The sequence below is a fragment of the Maniola jurtina genome, chromosome Z, assembly GCF_905333055.1.
Source record: "Maniola jurtina chromosome Z, ilManJurt1.1, whole genome shotgun sequence".
Lineage (NCBI taxonomy): Eukaryota > Metazoa > Arthropoda > Insecta > Lepidoptera > Nymphalidae > Maniola > Maniola jurtina.
Window position 1 is genome coordinate 8,332,161 of NC_060058.1, and position 20,665 is coordinate 8,352,825.

The window sequence follows — 20,665 nt, forward strand, 5'->3', positions numbered from 1 at the left end:
TTAGAGCTCCCTGGGATCACAAAATAAGAAACTGTTACCAAAATTTAAAAAAGTCGACGCCATTTTGAAATTCTTCGTTAATTGACCGATTTCGTTCAAAATCGATATTTAGAGCTCCCTGGGATCACGAAATAAGAAACTGTTACCAAAATTTAAAAAAGTCGACGCCATTTTGAAATTCTTTGTTAATTGACCGATTTCGTTCAAAATCGATATTTAGAGCTCCCTGGGATCACGAAATAAGAAACTGTTACCAAAATTTAAAAAGTCGACGCCATTTTGAAATTCTTTGTTAATTGACCGATTTCGTTCAAAATCGATATTTAGAGCTCCCTGGGGATCACAAAATAAGAAACTGTTACCAAAATTTAAAAAAGTCGACGCCATTTTGAAATTCTTTGTTAATTGACCGATTTCGTTCAAAATCGATATTTAGAGCTCCCTGGGATCACAAAATAAGAAACTGTTACCAAAATTTAAAAAAGTCGACGCCATTTTGAAATTCTTTGTTAATTGACCGATTTCGTTCAAAATCGATATTTAGAGCTCCCTGGGATCACAAAATAAGAAACTGTTACCAAAATTTAAAAAAGTCGACGCCATTTTGAAATTCTTTGTTAATTGACCGATTTCGTTCAAAATCGATATTTAGAGCTCCCTGGGATCACAAAATAAGAAACTGTTACCAAAATTTAAAAAAGTCGACGCCATTTTGAAATTCTTCGTTAATTGACCGATTTCGTTCAAAATCGATATTTAGAGCTCCCTGGGATCACGAAATAAGAAACTGTTACCAAAATTTAAAAAAGTCGACGCCATTTTGAAATTCTTTGTTAATTGACCGATTTCGTTCAAAATCGATATTTAGAGCTCCCTGCAATCACAAAATAAGAAACTGTTACCAAAATTTAAAAAAGTCGACGCTATTTTGAAATTCTTTGTTAATTGACCGATTTCGTTCAAAATCGATATTTAGAGCTCCCTGGGATCACAAAATAAGAAACTGATACCAAAATTTAAAAAGTCGACGCCATTTTGAAATTCTTTGTTAATTGACCGATTTCGTTCAAAATCGATATTTAGAGCTCCCTGGGATCACAAAATAAGAAACTGTTACCAAAATTTAAAAAAGTTGGCACCATTTATAATTCTTTCTAAATTGACTGATTTCGTTCAAAATCGATATTTAGATCTATTGATCGATATTTAAACTAGGCAATAACAACAAAAACAAACTTTACCATCTTGTTGAACAAATAACTATTGTTAATTAAATTGTATCCTCCAGTGCCAACCCTACCAAAATATTTATAAAATTTGCTCGCTTCTTAGAAGCTTTGCCTCTGTTTGCTACTCTGTGGTATAACACCATGTTAGTAAATCTTAGTATATTTTTAACCGACTTTAAAAAAAGGAAGAGGTTCTGAATTCGTCGGTATCTTTTTTTTTATGTATGTTCCCCGATTACTCAAAGACGCCTGGACTGATTTGGATTTTTTTTTTGTTTGATAGGGTATACTTTGCAAGTGGTCCCATATAAATTTGGTAAAGATCTGATGAATATCTTTGAAGATGGAGAACAGAACTCCTCAATGGATAAGAGCAAATTCAATTTTTTTTTAATGTATGTTCACCGATTGCTCAAAGACGCCTGGACCGATTTGGAAATTATTTTTTTTTGAAAAGCTAGGTATACTTTGCAGGTCGTCCCATATAAATTTGATGAAGTTCTGATGAATATCTTCTGAGATGGAGAACAGAACTCCTCAATGAATAAGAGCAAATTGCTCGCGATCAGTGTAATTGCTTAGTAAACAGTAGGGTTTTAGCTGGGCATGGCATATTATTATAGTACAGTGGGGCCACTAAAAATTTTGAAATAAAAAATTTTCAAAAGAAAAATAAAACCGACTTCAAAAACCACAATAACTTAAATTATTTTTTACTTTTTAGTGTTTGTGATTTTGAAATCGGTTTTATTTTTCTTTTGAATTTTTTTTATAATTATTCTGGTATTCTTCTTTCTTGGATATGGATCCCTCTTGGGTATCCCCATTTCTCTCTGTCTTTGGTACTATCAAGCTAATTTTCTCTCGCGATTTGCACAATAGCATTAGACCAACGCGTCTACGTCTACCTACCTGTCCTTCTTTCATCTGTAAAAATCGATACAATATGACCATTTGCATTTCAGTTTTAGGGCATGTCTCAAGGTGTCTGTAGGCTTTGTCTTTTTTCTTATGTCTTCAATTCTCACTTTGAATATTTTTTGCTTAATTTATGCAACTTGCCATCGCCCTTTAGCAAGTTACTATTTCTTTTTATATTCTTTGTCTGGACCCATGTTTGGCTGGCATAGGTAAGGCATGGCAGGATGCATGTATCTATAACGGATCTTTTAAGATGTACTGGGTAAGCTCCTTTCATTCTTTCCTTTTGTGCCCAGTAAAACAAGCATACTCGGGCTACTTTGAGAACCCATTAGCAGCTAACAGCAAGGCCTGGACTCCAATTTTTATATGTGGAAGCTGTATTTCCTCGTTGCGTTTATGAGCAAATAAGAATAGTTAACTACTTATACTAAAAAAAAATTTTATTATTTGGCGCGAACCATCTAAACACCATGATGATTATTATTTCTGCGTTGTGAATATTACCAGAAGAAACAGCAAAAAAATTGTTCCAAGCGGCTCTATTGTAACTTGCAGTCTGCAATTTGAACGATTCTGACTTCTGGTGATAAATCTGTACCTCAGCCCCAACCCAGTACCTCTAATCTACCATTTCAAGAACTTTCAGAAGGTAGTGACGATGTAGTGACTTTTTTACATCTCAACTTAGACCATTCAATCAAAATTATTTGGATCACTTAATGAGAGATCTTAGATTGTCTAAAAAGCATCAGAACATGTGGCTTCTCGGCTCAAAGGAACAAATCTGATAACATCAGACACTTGTGTTACGGTATATTATTCTCACTACTCTTAACACATTCAGTAGCTGATGTTGCACTTCCAGCGACTTGGATGCAACAAGGGCGTTAAGTTTCATTTTCTCTGTAGTCATTTGGACTGTTTTCCAGAAAATTTAGGTGACTTTCAAACTAAGATAACTATACCAAAGGGGATAATATCATATGAAAGGGCTCTATTATACATTCTAAAACAGGTTTTATTTATTATTATTATGTAAAAGAGTTTTTGATTTATCGCGCAAAATGTAGAAAAAAATATACAATAAGTCAAAAACTGAAAATCTGACATTTTTTTTTGAATTCCAAGCCGAAAATATACTTAAGAATTTATTAATAGGAATCGAGAGTTTATGCACTAGATAGAGTTCGTTCATTCACTGAAATTTCCAGTTCATTTACTGGCAATTTATCCTTTTGTTAAATAAAATAATTTATAATAATTAATACCACGCATTTTATTTGATTTTTTGATATACTTACTGTGTACAGATACACAAAAAATAAAAATTATATATAGAACAATTCTCATATATCTTAATTTTAGGTGAAAGTCAGGGTAATCCTTATTCGTTCATGTACTGGATCTTTTACCCTCCTACGTCAAAATACTAAAAGTCCGCGTAAATTTCGCAGATTGAAATGTCTGCTTGATTAATTGTCAATAGAGGGTCATGAAATGTCAAAATTGCTAGTTTGAAGGTGAAATCGTCTAAGTCATTCGAGATGGTTTTCCTCTTAAGTTTCACAATTATTCTTCCATGGTTATTAGAGGTCCATTAATGATTGAAATATTTATACATTTAATAGGTAATAGCTAGACCCAAGTCATAGGTACAAGCCACCTCGAGACTGAGAGGAAATTTCGAGTCGACACTTACATTAAATACTGACTGCTCTAAAGATAATCTAACGTATGGTAATTTTTTTCGTTATAGAGGAACCCAACCCGGAAGTTGTAAGCTACAAGTTGGAAGTGCCACCAACACGACACGGTAAGTAAATACTGACATCGACAGTTTTTAAACTTACCTGACATATCTTGGCATTTAGTTTACGATCTTGGCTTAAATTAAAATTGAAATAACCAATCAGACATCGACGACTCTACCGGAGACGGAATCTGACGGAAAGCGCGGCAACCTTAAGCAAAATTTTATGATTTAGTTTTTACAAGTAAGTTTCACAATAATTATTCTTCTACGGTTATTAGAGTTCCATTAATGATTGAAATATTTATACATTTAATAGGCAATAGCTACCTAAGTCATAGGTACAAGCCCCCTCGTGAATGAGAGGCAATTACGAGTCGATACTTACATTACATACTGACTGTTCTAAAGATAAAATTTTACGTATGGTCATTTTTTTCGTTACAGAAGAAGGGTACCCGGAAGTTATAAGCTCCGACGAGGAAGTCCCACCCACACCACACGGTAAGTAAATACTGACATTGACAGTTTTTAAACTGACCCGACATATCTTGGCATTTAGTTTACGATCTTGGCTTAAATTAAAATTGAAATAACCAATCAGACATCGACGACTCTACCGGAGACGGAATCTGACGGAAAGTGCGGCAACCTTAAGCAAAATTTTATGATTTAGTTTTTACGAGTAGGTTTCACAATAATTACTCTTCTACGGTTATTAGAGGTCCATTAATGATTGAAATATTTATATATTTAATAGGTAATAGCTGGACCCAAGTCATAGGTACAAGCCACCTCGAGACTGAGAGGCAATTTCGAGTCGATACTTACATTAAATACTGACTGCTCTAAAGATAATCTAACGTATGGTAATTTTTTTCGTTATAGAGGAACCCAACCCGGAAGTTGTAAGCTACAAGTTGGAAGTGCCACCAACACGACACGGTAAGTAAATATTGACATCGACAGTTTTTAAACTGATCTGACATATCTTGGCAGTTATAGTTTATAATCTTGGTTTAAATTAATTTAGAAATAACCAATCAGATATTGTTGACTCTCTACCCGCAGCCCGGGTGACCTAGAAACCATGCAAGATTATCGATATGAGGTATCTACTGGCGGTGATCTGTGATGTCTATCTATGTCTTGGTGTTTTCCGTACAGAATTTTTTCCACACTATTGTATGTAATAGTGAGAAATAGTTTCAATTATAGTGTGCCTTCAGTATAATTACTAAAACTAAGAACTGTGAGTTAATAATGTAGAAACCTGTTCTTTAGCATGTATGCTAGTTCAAGAGATAAACGTTCAAAAGATAAACAAACAAACTTTTCTGATCTGAATAAAAGCTTATGACTAAATACGTTAGCAAAATTTTATGATTTAGTTTTACGAGTAAGTTTCATAATTACCTATTCTTCTATGGTTCTTTGCTGTTATCAGGACGCGGATATCTTCCTTCTGGGAAAGATTGCGTGGCTCTGATAACAGCATCCTCCAGGTGGTAGGCCAGGACCTACGCAGTCCAATAATAGCACATTGGAGGTTGATGCATCGAGATTCAAACAGAAAATAGCTCAAAATTGCTCACCTTCAGTGTGCTATTTTGAATTTAATTTAAATAATATTATTATTATTAATTATTATTATGGTTATTAGAGTTCCATTAATGATTGAAATATTTATACATTTAATAGGCAATAGCTACCCAAGTCATAGGTACAAGCCCCCTCGTGAATGAGAGGCAATTACGAGTCGATACTTACATTACATACTGACTGCTCTAAAGATAAAATTTTACGTATGGTCATTTTTTTTCGTTACAGAAGAAGGGTACCCGGAAGTTATAAGCTCCGACGAGGAAGTGCCACCCACACCACACGGTAAGTAAATACTGACATTGACAGTTTTTAAACTGACCTGACAAATCTTGGCAGATAGTTTACGAGCTTGGTTAAAATTAATACTTAAATTAAATTTTCCAGGATCTTTTACATCCCTTTATAAACATAAACGAGTTTGCGCATAAACGAGTACATTAATAACAATGCGCGCTTGAGGTTGAATATTTGTTCCAACAAGTTTAATATTGCCTTTTTAACCGAATTCAAAATAAAGGAGGTTATCAATTCATTGGAATCTTTTTTTTTTAATATTATTATTTATGATGTTCCCCTATTACTCGAAGACGCCTGGACTGATTTGGTTTTTTTTTTTTTTGTTTGAAAAGGTATACTTTGTAGGTGGTCCCATATAAATTTCCTTCGTTTTCGTTTCGTGCACGTGCGCTTTGTGAAATGACCGTCCATGCCACTGCACCGCGCACGCTACGCTTTCTTTTGTGTTTGTCTGAAAAAAATCGACAGTTGATAGATCGCTCCGCGCGTAACTTTTAATGCTTACGTGCGCGTGAAATGCACAGTTCGGGCGCACAAGGCATCAAAAGTCAAAAAAAGTCAAAATCATTTATTCAAAGTAGGTACTACTTTGAATACTTTTTGTCTGTCGGATTTGTTAGATTTGAAAGATAATAAATAATTATGGTGATAATTAATTATCTAAACTTAAACTAAAGCTACGAGGGTTCCAAACGCGCCCAAGCCTGAGCAGAGCCCACAACAAACTCAGCCAGCAAACATCCAGACTATGACAATATATTACAAAGTTACAGTAATACCACTTTTATAAGTTGCATGATTGCAAAATTCGCTCGCACAAAACATGTTGCATAGGCAACTACCAATAGCGCACGAACACACGCTGTGATTGTTATCATTATCCTATATTACCTACTCTCAAGCCCGTGTACAAAATAGATACATATAAAAGCCAAAGATATTTTACTAAATGTAAAATATCATGTCACTACAGAAGGCACGACAGGCGCTAGAAGCCATGAACCCGAACGTACCGAGCTTCCATCATCCTCCACGCAAGAGCCCTCCATCTCTGAAGGATGCAGTACAGCACCAACTTTCTATCCGACTGAGGACGAATTTCGAGTAAGTGATTTGTATTAAAATACAATAGTAATTGCTGAATGCATTTTTCCTTTCCGTTTGACACATCATCCTCTCGGCTCGTCCATAACCAAGTTTTATATTTCAGGACCCCCTAGCATACTATCTTAAAATTGCTCCCATTGCTGCCCAGTACGGCCTGTGCAAAGTTGTGCCGCCGCCAAGTTTTAAACCAGAGTGTAAGACAACAGGCTTGGACCGCGTGACTGCAGGCGCCCAGTACCCCGCCCGTTTTTTTAAGCGGTGGGGTGACGGGACGCTACAAATGTGCGCTATACGCACTTATTTAGCCAGCCACAACGTGTTTTTCCCTAGGCCGCCCTTGGTAAGTAAAAGCGAAAGCCTGAAAATAACCTAGCTTCGATTTTTTAGACACTTCTCATCAAAAGTCACTTTTCCGTAGTACATTTTTTTTCACAGTGAGCTTTTAAAGTGACATTTAATTTTTGGTAACGCTTTAAAAGTTTTGGAAAAAAATTAATTACTCTTGTAATTTGGTACCCAGAGCCTCAATAGAAGGTTTGTAGTGCTGATATATTATCTAGCAATGACACAACATCGTTTGTTTTTAACCCCCGACCCAAAAAGAGGGGTGTTATAAGTTTGACGTGTGTATCTGTGTATCTGTCTGTGGCATCGTAGCGCCTAAACGAATGAACCGATTTTAATTTACTTTTTTTTGTTTGAAAGGTGGCTTGATCGAGAGTGTTCTTAGCTATAATCCAAAAAAATTGGTTCAGCCGTTTAAGAGTTATCAGCTCTTTTCTAGTTTTCATGTAGAAAAGAAGGCGTGATAACCGTTAGGTTCATAATATTATGTCAATTGACAAATGTCAAACTGTCAAGATCGACGTTGCCTAGATAAATGATTATTTATTTGAAAATGATGTTTTGGAAAACTCAGATACTTTGGACTAGTACTGTAACCTTGACTTGTCGGGGGTGTTATAAATTTTTAATTTACACTTGTTATATTGTTTTTTATCACATTTTTTTTTATTAGTCCAAATTGTAAAAGAATTTGGTATTTTGTTAAAAAAAAAAAACAAAAATATTCATAACTTTTAGGGCAACTTAAATATGGCCATGATATAGAAAACTTTTTTGTTGGAAATGACCTCTTCTATCACACCCTAATATTTGAACACTTTGTATAGGCCGGTTTTAGGCGGTCTATTGAAACTGTTACCTCTTTGCCCATTCACTATTGCTTTGAATACCTTATTGCTTCTTTCCATCACTTCGTGGAGGCCGGAGTATGCAGGATGAAAAGTACTTTTTGACGCATCTTCTCTGATGAATACGTGGCTATAAGTAGCAAGGTCCTTGTAAACAAACGTTTTGTTTTTACTATGGCGCGAAGCGGGGCAAGGTGCAGTCGTTGACAAAATGAACGAATTCTGGCTACAAAGTCAGCAATGTCCGTTGTAATATACATGTTATTATCGAAGACCTGGAAGACAATCTCTTTCTGGTGCAGTCGGGTAAAAAGAAAACTAAGTAGGTAATTCTTTAAAAAAAAGTTTTCGATGTTTTGATGAGAAGTGTATAATATGAATTATACTCGTATGTAGTACTCGCGAAATAATCATATAACAAATTCTATTTTTGTTAAAAGGTGGACGGCCTAGAGGTCAACTTACCGAAAATGTTCAGAGTAGTTCAGGGGCTGGGGGGATTTAAAGAAGTTTCAATAAAAAAGAAATGGAGCAAAGTAGCAGAACGTATGAATTTTATCAAATTGGCAAACCCCGAAAAAAAGCTTGACCATTTATATGTCAAGTACATACTCCCTTACGACATTTTGACCAACGGTAAGTATCTGTGTCAAAGTAGTTTACGAGTTTGCACTTTTAATACATAGACTAGCTGTTTTGTGAACAACATTTGTAACGAATTTCCTATGGAACGCACTCTACAATAATTTGAATCAAATAATTTGAGATATTACTACAACACTATATTATAACAACAATTAATAGAGAATGTCGCAAATCTTTTGCGACATTGGGGATTGTTGCACATTATGATTCTATCGTTGCGCAGAATAAAAAGCAACAATGATGCAGATGCTGTATTTTCACAAATAGTTCATTTTATTTCAGATGAACGGAGAAGTCTATACCATAAGGTAGAGGCGAGGTGGCACGCCAAGCAGCAGTTGCTGCAAAGGCGTGCGGACAATCCTCTGCACTTAAGGAAGATCTACCTAAATGAGTCTGAGGAGTCCTCCGACGAGGGAGAGTTAAGTGAGGAAGAATCCAACGTTCGAGAAGCAATACTCGACGTTGAAGATTGCGTCAAGGCCGGCCGCCAGATGCCGCTAGCTACATTTAGGAAGGCGAGTGATGCAGTCGACACTGGCTGAAACGTTGGTCCATCTTGCTCTACGCCGAGCTTGCTGCTTGACTTTGGCAGAACGTACAGCAAGATAGACAGTGTAAAAGATGAACAAGATATTAAAAATAACGCTAAAGCCGTTGAGAGATTGTTGGCTAAAGTCCTCTATTGTATGTCTAGTACATATTAATTAGAAATAAGCTATTGTGCATTGCGACAATCTATTTTGACTTTGGCTATTGCAAATATGAATGTAAAGGCGTTAGGATGTAACTCATTTGGGTAACAAGATCTATCCGCGGAAAGAAGTTAGTCCAGCGCTCTCTCTGTTACGTAATCCATGAATCCCATGATTCGAAATTCAGTTGGAAAACAGTTTCGTTTGTGATTGGTTGACTCAAAATGGTTAACGCCCACTTTGAGATTTTTGTCTCTATAATTTGTGAGTATGGTATGGGATAGCGTAACAGAGAGAGCGCTATGCTTGAGTCTAATTTTTAATCCAGTAGAATTCTGTTTCTTAATGTTACCAGAGACAAAAATCCCACAAAAAAATTTAAATTTATTCTTTTTATCTTAAAAAATAAAGAAAAGTCATAGCTTACATACTATTTTATAAATCATTGTTTTCAGTATTTTTTGTTTAAATATAGTATATGGTACATAATAAACTGAAATTTCAAATTCCTATCTAGTAGTTTTTGAGATAGCCCCCATGACAAAACAGCAGAGTGACATTAATAGGGTTCCATTTTTAAAAATGAGAACGTCAGAATTCCACAGAATTTAAAATCAGAATTTATAACTTAATTTCGCGGATAGGGTGTAGTAAGGTGAAATTAATTAGAAAGATGCATGAATTATAATCGTTATTTTTGAATAACGATTATAATTCACGCATATTAAATTGAACACTAGTTGAAAGTGACGACAGAAACCTTTTCTTTCTTCGAACAGTTTAATTAACTACAAAAAAACGCCTCCTTATTGCAAGTTTATTTTTAGTTTTATCTGTTCTTCCTTGTTGTTTCTTTAAGTGTTTGCAGTAAATATTTGTGGTTAAAGAATTTATTCTCAAAAGAAACTGTAAAATAAGCTTACTAATTTGCTTGGCGAAAGGACTGTTCGGAAAAACATTCTCACGCTAATTTAATCGGCCTATCATCATGTAACAATAAGCATGTCAAGCGTGTTTGTGTGTGTTTAGTTAATGGAGCGGAGACAGGCAGATACATGTTTAACATACCCATCAGATTATTGATAACACTAGTTAATCTGCCCCTGTGTCGTATGGGTGGGCTTATGCATTCCATAGACCATTTACAAATATGAGTGTATTTGTATGGATATACCATCCCACGAGTAATATGACGATTTTGAATTATCAATATATTTTACCTAATACTATGTTGTTGAACCACGAAATGAAAGAGATAATATATCGATATTAAGTGTAATATAATACTATAAATTAACTTGCCCATGCTCCGGATGCATACTCCGATTCTCAAAATATTTTAATGAATGAATGGAAATCATGAATTTACATTTTTATTATAAGAATAGATGACATGATAAAATAATTACGTCATCTAACAATAAACTGACTAGTCTAAACACGTCTCCGCTCATCTCCGCTCTGGTAGACATCAGACCTAATATAGGGTTCCATAACCAAAAACCATGCTGGTTGCTAAAATTTTTGGCAGTCATTATTTCTTTAACGGTAGTTCTTTTCCCAAAAACTTTATAAGAAACAACACATTTTTAAAATATTTATATAACAATTATTCCCAACGTTCACCAATCGTTTTTTGTCCCTTTAGGTCAGCCGCACGGCCCTAAACATGCACTTCCCTAATGGAGAGCCCACGGTCGATGAGATCGAAAGGGCCTACTGGCAAATGGTCCACCAGGCCACGGACCACATAGGAGTATATACGGCTTCGGTCGACACAAGCCAATTTGAAATTGGTTTTACTACAAATCCCAGCGATCCCATAAGCAGACATCCATGGAACCTCAAAGTATGTAAAAATATGCATTCAGATTTTTTTACTTTTCTCCTTTTTAGGGTTCTGTGCCTCAAAAGGAAATATAGGATCACTTTGTTGTCTGTCTGTCTGACCGTCTGTCATGTCTGTCAAGAAAACCTACAGGGTACTTTCCGTTGACCTAAAATCATAAATTTGACAGCTAAGTAGATCTTATAACACAGGTAAATAAAAAAATCCGATAACTGTGAATTTATGGTTACATCACAAGAAAAAAAGTATAGATCGACCGAAAAGAGTAGAAATTAAATGAGGTCGCTACAGGTGTTCTTATGGTAACACCATGTACTGCAACCAAAACGATGTTGATGTTTGGTATTTGTTTAAATGTTAATGCATTACTAAACTAAAACAGATATAACTTAAGTGATAGTTAATGAAGTGTGCCTTCCTCTATTTTCAGAATATTTGTCAAAATGAAGCAAATATACTCCGCTTCTTAGGAGCTGTCGTATCTACGACAGTTCCTATTTTACATTTTGGCATGATATACTCAACGAACTGCTGGCACCGTGACCCTCACGGCCTGCCGTGGTTGGAGTATTTACATGAGGGGCGTGAAAAAATATGGTAAGTTTTTCATCGCTCTGTTATGCTAACCCCCGACACAAAAAAGTTTCTGATGTCTTTTGCGATATGTACGATACGGCAACGCACCCTGAACGCCTCGCAGACTGAATACTCTAAAACCTGGTAGGGCAAAATTACCAAGTTTTTCTTGTCAGACATACGTCAGGCGTACAGTACTATAGGCAAAGTTGGTATATCGTACCCAAGTGTGGACTGGTCACAGTGGACTTGCAACATTATCTCCACCGCTTTAGGCTCCGCGACACACTTTGATGCTTCTGCTCAAACAGCAAACAGTTGGCGCATCTCCTCAACGAATGCCCACACTTCAATACACCCAGGTTGGAACTTGAAGTTTGATATTGACTCAGAAATTAAATACAACCTCAAATTGGAGTTCCCTGTTATGTGGTAATCATCGTTCAGGGCCAAAATTTGCTGACTGTTGCGTCGGTGAACCTAATAAACAAATAAATAAATTTGATTATACTATCTTATGAAATAATGAATAAATTAACTTTGGAAGGTTGGTTTGTGGGATAAGATAGAATTATGTATATAAATAGAATTGTAGGATACGATAGGGTACAATGAAGCTGAGATACAGAAATGTAAAAGCCTGTAAATAAAAGATAAAAAAATATCCGACACTTGAGGACCCTGAAATATCAGGTGGTTTGCTGGAAAAAAACTCACTTCCAGATAAGGCCGCTTCCATCACTCAGCACGAGGTGATATCGCAGTTAGACTAATTTTTCAGTGAAGAAAAACCAGATATTGTGGTCTAGACGAATAGTTGGCCTGTAGATAGGTCGTGATGATGAAGCAAGACGGCGGCCACTGAAAGTAGTGTAGCTTATTATTGAACTTAGATCCACTTAGTTTGAAATCGTAACCTTTTAATGTTTCCAGGTATGGGATTCCAGACCAACATAGTGACCAATTTCGGCGCGCCGTCGAACAGTTGTGCCCAACATCTGTTCAGAACAAATCCATGTGGCTCCCGTCAGATATAACTATGATCCCGCCCGACTTACTGTTGCAAGAGGGTGTGTCTCTGACAAAAATAATACAGAAACCTGGCGAATTCATTTTTGTTCTCCCCAAAGCATATTCTTGCTCAATATGCACGGACTTTACAATGGCCGAAAGCGTTTACTTTGCAGTGCAGCCCTGGCAAATGACGTTACACCAGGTGTTCCAAGTAAGTATCCTAATCCTAATAATATTAACCTATCCTATCCTAACAATATTTATAAATGTGTAAGTGTGGATGTTTGGATGTTTGTTACTCAATCACGCAAAAACTACTGGATGGATTTGGCTGAAATTTGGAATGTAGATAGATTATACCCTATATTAACCCATAGGCTACTTTTTATCCCGGAATTTCCCGTGGGAAATTTTCCGATGGGATTAAAAACGAAAATCCACGCGGACGAAGTCGCGGGCATCAGCCAGTTTTAAATAAAGAGATTTAGTTTTATCGAACATAAGAATCACATATTATTTTCGCCCCATCTGTGACGAAATTTAATAAATATTTACATCTTTAAACATAATATAAATCGGTTAGTGTGAAGAAGATATTGACAAAAGTATTTTTTTATTTGATATTTCTTTTAAATAAAGAGTAGAGAGTTTCTCGGGGACGCGCCTTGATTAAAAAAATGATGTCCAGGAACTGCGGGATTGCGGAGAGCCCATGATGTTTGCACCGGAGCAGCTCCTGCTGGCGATCACGCGTGACGAGCGCGTGTCGCCAACACTCTATCAGGAAATCGTCCCCCAGCTCGTCAACCTACTGGAGGACGAACTAAAGAGCCGCTTCGCCCTCATAGACCGTGGCATCCCGGTATGCTTATTATATTATACTAAGAATGAGTATAGTGTTATGGCAGCGGCGGGATTTTAGGATACAATTGCTGAGATGTTCTTGAAATCCTGCTATGCCAGAATCGCGCTACGATATTGATAATATAACACCCCCAAGTGGCGTAACGCAAATAAGCTTCTAGACTCTCAATTGCGAGAATATGTATGCGTATTGGTATATGGTACTTACCTACAGGTAAGAGCAGGACCATATACAAGAGGCTATCTGTCGAAACGAGTGGTTAACTGCGGAGTCAATACGCGAAGCCACAGACTCGCTTCTCCCTCCTCACTTCGGTACCATCCAGTAGATAGACATCAATGTGTTATCTAAAACTTTACCGTAAAATATTACAAAATAATACGGTGAAAAGTACATAAAATCCCACCAGAGGCGGCTTTACCTATGGTGCAGGGTGTGCAACGCACGGGGGCGCCACCGCGCCGAGCCGCGCTTGCGACACCTACCACAGAGCATGCGGCGCCGACGCTCAAAGAGCTGCGCCCGTACAACGGCGCGGTAGCAAAGCAAGGCGCGCCACGAGCAGCTCCTTTACTCTAGACTCTAACTTTTGTTACAAAGTGAGATCAGCCTTAAAATAGATTTAATTAAAGATTATATTGGGGTATCGTCGCATCGCTACCAAAAGCGTGTGCCGGGCCGGCTAACAATTATTGCGAATTCAACTGTATTAGACTAATATAAAATTAAAATTACCAGAGACGCGCGCCATTTATAACTACAAAGTTGTGTTTTTTTACTCTTGTAACCCCTTCCTCCCTAAAAATACATTTTTCACCTCTCTAGCTCAAACAGGGCGCCTTTGCTGCCCAAAACCAGTGAGCAAAACTCGATTTTGCTCACTGGAGTGAGAAAGTGTTTTGAATTTTGAATGCTTTGGATTGGCATTTCTTCAATTCATCGTCACAAGAAACGTTCGGAACGGCTTCGCACGGGTGCAATGCTGATGCTAATTCTGTAGTATATTTAATATACTACAGAATGTCTTTAAATATGTCGCTGGTATATTGTCAAAGCCGTCATATTACAATTTCACTAGTGATATTATAATTAAATGGTAGATTGTCAATTGACTTCATTTTTTACAATTTACCGGCCTGGTTTTGTCACTTGTCTAGCACTTTTTTAAGAATTTTTATTTGTCCAGGCCATATTCGTCGGACGGAAAGATGGAGACCGACCATATAACGTCAATGAAGAGGCAGAGTGCGGTGTTTGTCGGCGGCCGCTCTATCTATCGCAGGTGAGCCGGTATAAAAACAACAGAAAGATGCGTCGCACGAAGTACAGTTGGAAAAGACATATTTGCTATATCTGTCATTTGAAAAGTATGGGCTAACATTGTTACTTCGTGCGCATTAAATCACCCAAAAAGACTCTGGGGCCAGTAATGAGGATGACTCTTATACCACCAAATATGATTATGAATCGTTGTTTTCAGTATTAGTTGTTTTAATACAGTACATGGTACAATCTAATATACGGAAATATCATACTCAAATTCCAAAATTGACAGCTATGACGGCTCCCCATTTCTTTATTTTTTAAGACAAAATAAGAAAAATATATTCGACTGCGGCAAAGCCAAAAGGAAGGGTTATAATTTTAGCAGATGAATGTATGTATGTGTGTATGTTAGTATCCAGATTCTGTGTGTTCCCCCGTAGCGATTTTGATGAATGTGGTGTCAATCGATTCGTCGTAAAGGTCGGTGTCAAATGAAAGAGGGGAAAATTCCGAGTTCGTAAATATAAATGTACTACAACATTGAAATATACCAAGTGACAGAGAGACAACTTTAGTATAATATTTCAGCTTTTATTAAGATGATCGCAGTCGGGTTTTAGTTTTCAATTTTATCTTGCTTAGGTTAAAAAGTATCCTATGTCTACATTTTGTCTAGATGATTTCAAGCATATTTTCGCATTTATTTTATTAGTATATACAGAAGTTTCTAAGACTAATTTAATTTATAATTTATTTTCAGGTCAAAGTAAAAAATTACAAAAGCCTCAACCACGCCTGCCCACAGGACGCACATCTAATCCTGGAAAAACTCGATGGTTCAGAAAACTCGGGGCCTATCGATATGGTCCTTGAAACACTGGTGTCAGACAGTGTGCTGAGGCGGATTTTGTCTGGTGGGCAAAAGAAACGCGTCGATTCCTAAGTACTGTTTTGTGGATTTTTGTGACATTGTAGATCAATGACTTTTTGTTACTAAAAATATTTTTTTGTGTTTTCCTAAGTACTGTTTCGTGGATTTTTGTGACATTGTGGATCAATGACTTTTTTGTTACTAAAAATATTTTTTTGTGTTTTCCTAAGTACTGTTTTGTGGATTTTTGTGACATTGTGGATCAATGACTTTTTTATTACTAAAAATAATTTTTTGACCTGTTATATTATTGTAAATATATTACGATGTAAAACACTGGTGTCCACCGTAATCACCATCGCATCGGGTATGGAGCGGACCATACGAACGGGTATCATGGGTAGTTATGTTCGCGTACAGCGGTCCAATGCCTTCAGTTCTCAATGGAGAGGACCATATCTGCTGTCCGCATTAGTGATATTATCACTGCAATATTTAAGTCAGTATCTTTATAATACGTACTTATTATTGCCATTTAATGATTCCTTAGCGGTGTAACCGCTCATAGCATGCTGTATATATATTTTAAGGTTCCCCAATCAAATTCCTAAGGCCCAATTGCATAAGGACATTATGCTCTTGCCTTAAAATAACATCATTACAAAATTTAACTAATTCAGTTGAACTGCCCTTGTGCAAGTGGGCCTTAGGGCCAATTCACACGGGAACGGCAGCGGCTGGCAGCGACGCGGCAGTATCGCGTCGCCGCCACCGATACCAGTTTAGTTTCTACATTCGGTGCAGAACGGGGAGGGCGCGGAATCGGCTCTTAGAGTCAACTTTCGGAGATTCTCAGGAGCTGCTTCGATGTTGATAATTATTATTTATTATAAATAAGTGATTCTTCACGGAAACAATTTATTTAAGATTGAGCTCAACCTGGAGATTCAAAGGTTCCTCTAATTTTGTAGTATTATTATTATTTTGGTTTTTTTTAAATGAAAAAAATCTTTATTTTACACTTGCTCATATGAAGTATTATTCTTCATTTATTTTTTGTTTATTCAAAAGTGGCATATGATAGGCCTTTTAAGGGTCAGCGCAGACAGAACTGCAATTGCTGCGATATATATATGTAAATAAAAACGGCTGTATATCTTTATTAATTAGCTTTAAGTGATATTTGTGTCGTCAGATATGATGACAGAAATGTATTATTGCATTTAATTTCAATTTATTATTAATTTTAAGGGTCAGCGCAGACAGAACTGCAATTGCTGCGATATATATATATATATATATGTCAATAAAGACGGCTGTATATCTTTATTATTTAATTAGCTTTAAGTGACATTTGTATCGTCAGATATGATGACAGAAATGTATTATTATTGCATTTAATTTCAACTATAGTCTATTTTTAAATCCCAGAGACCAAAATGATACCTAGAAATGTCAAACATAAAAATAATGATACCAGCTTAAGAAAAATAGTGTTGTCCTCACAGTTCCGATTAAGATAAAAATCGTTAATAAATCATATTTCGTGCATAATGGACTAATGAGTAAAATATACCTTGTTTTTTATCGCTGGGGAATGCATTTACGCATCTCTCCCCGGAAGCCAGCCAGCTGAGGGAGCGGATTTTTTTCCATTACTTGTGCTACAAGACCTACCTGGCAAACTTTATGATTCTAGGTTGTACTCTATAGGTTTTCTTGACAGACACGACAGATGGACAACAAAGTGATCCTATAAGGGTTCCGTTTTTCCTTTTGAGGTACAGACCCCTAAAAAGTAGCACTAATCACATATTATTTGAAAGACTAAAGTAAGTAACAAAAAATAATTCATATGTTAATTGTTTCAATTAGTATGTTAAACTCATAAATCGAGAATCAGCCTATACTTATTTCATTTGAATTGGAATTATTTTCAACACATTTTGTTGTCTCGTATATATAATATAGGTGTCGATTAATATTTATCAGTATGTATCGATTGCACCACATCACTATCAAAGTGCCTTAAGAAAAAAAGGCAACACAGGATACGCCATTTTGGTTTCCGGGATTAAAAAACGGACTATAAATAAAATTTCTTTTACTGAATCCACTACAGTTTTTAGGGTTTCGTACCCGAAAGGTGCCCCATAACTAAGATTGTAACAAAACGTCCTGGCTTCGATGTCACTGACAAGCGACAAACGCTCCGACATTTGACGCTCGGTAGCCTTTGAATCGCCAATTTTCTTTGGTTTCACGTCCCCCTAACACTAATTCGCACGAGTGTTAAAAAAGCGTTGCGTTAAAACCCGGCGTTGCGCTGATAATACAAAGTGCGCGTTAAAAAAGCGTTGACGTGTGAACAGATACTTGGGAATGCATTTGTTCTATCTGAACGCTTTTTTAACGGACGTTAAAAAAGCTCTCGTGCGAATGAGGCCTTAGTCTACTATATTTGACAGATTTCGATTCAGGATCAAGTTGATTTCAAACTACAGAATATAATATAATATCGCTTATATAAATATCGCTCACCCTTCTTTTAAATGTCACTGTTCACACTGTAATATTATATTACATCTAAGTGTGAACAGTGACATTTAAAAGTAGGGTGAGCGATATTTATATATTATACTATAATTCCGTAGTTTGAAGGCAACTTCAAACCGAAAGTTTCCTCACTCTAGTTAAGGTAAAAAGAAAAAAATATTTTTTTACTTTTTTAAAGAGTATGTTTTTTTTACTTTTTATCTTGTAAGTACTTAGGGTAAAAAATATTATATGCGAAGTAAGCAATTTACATTTAGGGCCTGTTTAACCACTTGCTGATAAACTTTTTGATAGCATATACACAACTTATCTGACAGATAGCATCCAAATTTCTAGCAAATAAACACTAATTTAACAGGGCTCTCTCCGTCACTCGTTTCCACTCGTTTCATACAATCGTAGTTCCAATTTCATTTGAATATTAAGCAACCAAAGCCCATGAAATTTTGCAGACATATTCTTGAAACTAATATCTGCCTGTGGTGTTTTAAATTTTTCTAAAACGCTTGGGAGTTACTCTAAAATCCCTCGTTCGCTTGGGATTTATCCAGGTGCCCGTGACGTAAGACATTACATTATCCTCATGTTGCATAATCTACTATTAGAACTGTACAAGAGTTTATAAGTTAATGCGCACAAAAAATTAATATTTCGCTCTCTAAATAAACCAACAGTCTCACTATTTTACAAAACACTAAAACAATCTGCGCACTCAAGTGCTGAAACAGGCCCTTAATGTTAATTTATATTATAATAGTTAATAGTCGTGTACCAAAGACATAAATACTATGTCAATATATTCCGTCTAACTTAATCTTATTGTCTTGATCTAGTTTTAGATAATAAGTTTGGAATAAGATACGTGCTAAACAAGGTAACTAATTACGCTTAGACAAAGATATCAAAACAATTTACGCTAACCTCACATAATATTTAGGGTCTTCCGTGCCACAGCCATGCTACTAATGGAACCCTAAGGCTGCGTTGACACGACAGCTATTCGATTCGATTTTTTCACGTATAAGGTTTTACCGTATACGAGACAGTCGTTCACACGACGTCCATTTCCATTGTAACTTGACGTACGTTAAAAAGCAGCTAGTACGTTAAACTACGTGCGCATGCGCGTGTCTCGAATTAAATGACAAGTTTTCCACACCTAATAATAATTTTAAGCAAGTATAATTAAAGAGAAGAAAGGAGACTGATTTAAAATAATTATTGTAACATAGGTACAATTAAAAAAACTGTGATTTTGTAATATTTATAAGTAACATAATGTTATAATAAATGTTACTTAAGAGGATCGTCTAGTTGTAATCTTTCATGCAAAAAGCTATTTTTCTACCTGTAAATGTAGTCCAATTTTCAAAATTTTTAGAAATATAGATATAACGGAGAATAGCTATGCTGGCACGTTTGAATTTTAAAGAAATATTGCATAAGTTAAAAGTTAGTAGTCTAAATAGCCATATCTTCGACCTAATATCTTTCTTGAGTTTTTTTAATTTTACTATTTAATATAATATAATAATTTAATATAATTAACTACAACTAGACTATCCTCTTGAGCATAAGTTGCCTTCAAACTACGGAATATAATATAATATATAAATATCGCTCACCCTACTTTTAAATGTCACTGTTCACACTTAGATGTAGTACTACATCTAAGGCTGAAATCTATAAAGCGCACTTTGACTTTGCTCTGACTTAAGATTGAGTTAAAACGAGACAGATTTATGTGAGAGATATAGGCTCTGTCTCGTTTTAACTCTGTCTTAAGTCTAAGCAAAGGCAGAGCGCGCTCTATAGATCTCACCCTAAGTGTGGACAGTGACATTTAAAAGTAGGGTGAGCGATATTTATATATTATATTATATTACGTAGTTTGAAATCAACTAATGTGTTGATGTTGTGATAAAGGTCATATGGAAATAAATCTATTTTATGCATGACAGTAGATAGTGTGTTATTTTTACAACTCCTACCAAAACACAGATCACCTCCATTAGATACCACATGTCGATAATCAGGGCCGTAGCCAGGGCGGAGGGGAGGGGTTTGAAATACGGCGATTTCGTCCCTCACTGTCCATGTGATCACTGTATGAGTGATGACCATTAACCTCTAGTCAAAAATTCTAGGATAGGTACTTCCTGAAGTCCTAGAAGACTGAAAGGAGACCAGAATTTGCTGAACTGTTACAAGTTCCAAATTAGT

The 20,665-nt window shown here is 36.1% G+C and overlaps 1 protein-coding gene across 2 annotated transcripts in view; it reads left to right on the plus strand.

Annotated features, from left to right (window-relative positions):
• LOC123880158 (protein Jumonji) overlaps positions 1-18,425 on the plus strand; it is a 35,315-nt gene extending 16,890 nt beyond the window's left edge. The window contains exons 11-24 of one of the 2 annotated variants that reach the window (XM_045928118.1): positions 3,910-3,966; positions 4,351-4,407; positions 4,792-4,848; positions 5,734-5,790; positions 6,779-6,909; positions 7,016-7,252; positions 8,546-8,741; positions 9,033-9,268; positions 11,094-11,294; positions 11,725-11,891; positions 12,804-13,095; positions 13,573-13,746; positions 14,936-15,031; positions 15,776-18,425. In XM_045928118.1, the coding sequence (XP_045784074.1) occupies positions 3,910-3,966; positions 4,351-4,407; positions 4,792-4,848; positions 5,734-5,790; positions 6,779-6,909; positions 7,016-7,252; positions 8,546-8,741; positions 9,033-9,268; positions 11,094-11,294; positions 11,725-11,891; positions 12,804-13,095; positions 13,573-13,746; positions 14,936-15,031; positions 15,776-15,958 (2,141 nt within the window). In that variant the 3' untranslated portion in view covers positions 15,959-18,425. The remainder of the gene's footprint in view (positions 1-3,909; positions 3,967-4,350; positions 4,408-4,791; positions 4,849-5,733; positions 5,791-6,778; positions 6,910-7,015; positions 7,253-8,545; positions 8,742-9,032; positions 9,269-11,093; positions 11,295-11,724; positions 11,892-12,803; positions 13,096-13,572; positions 13,747-14,935; positions 15,032-15,775) is intronic. The other variant, XM_045928119.1, reaches the window with a different exon arrangement.
• The last annotated feature ends 2,240 nt before the right edge of the window (positions 18,426-20,665 follow it).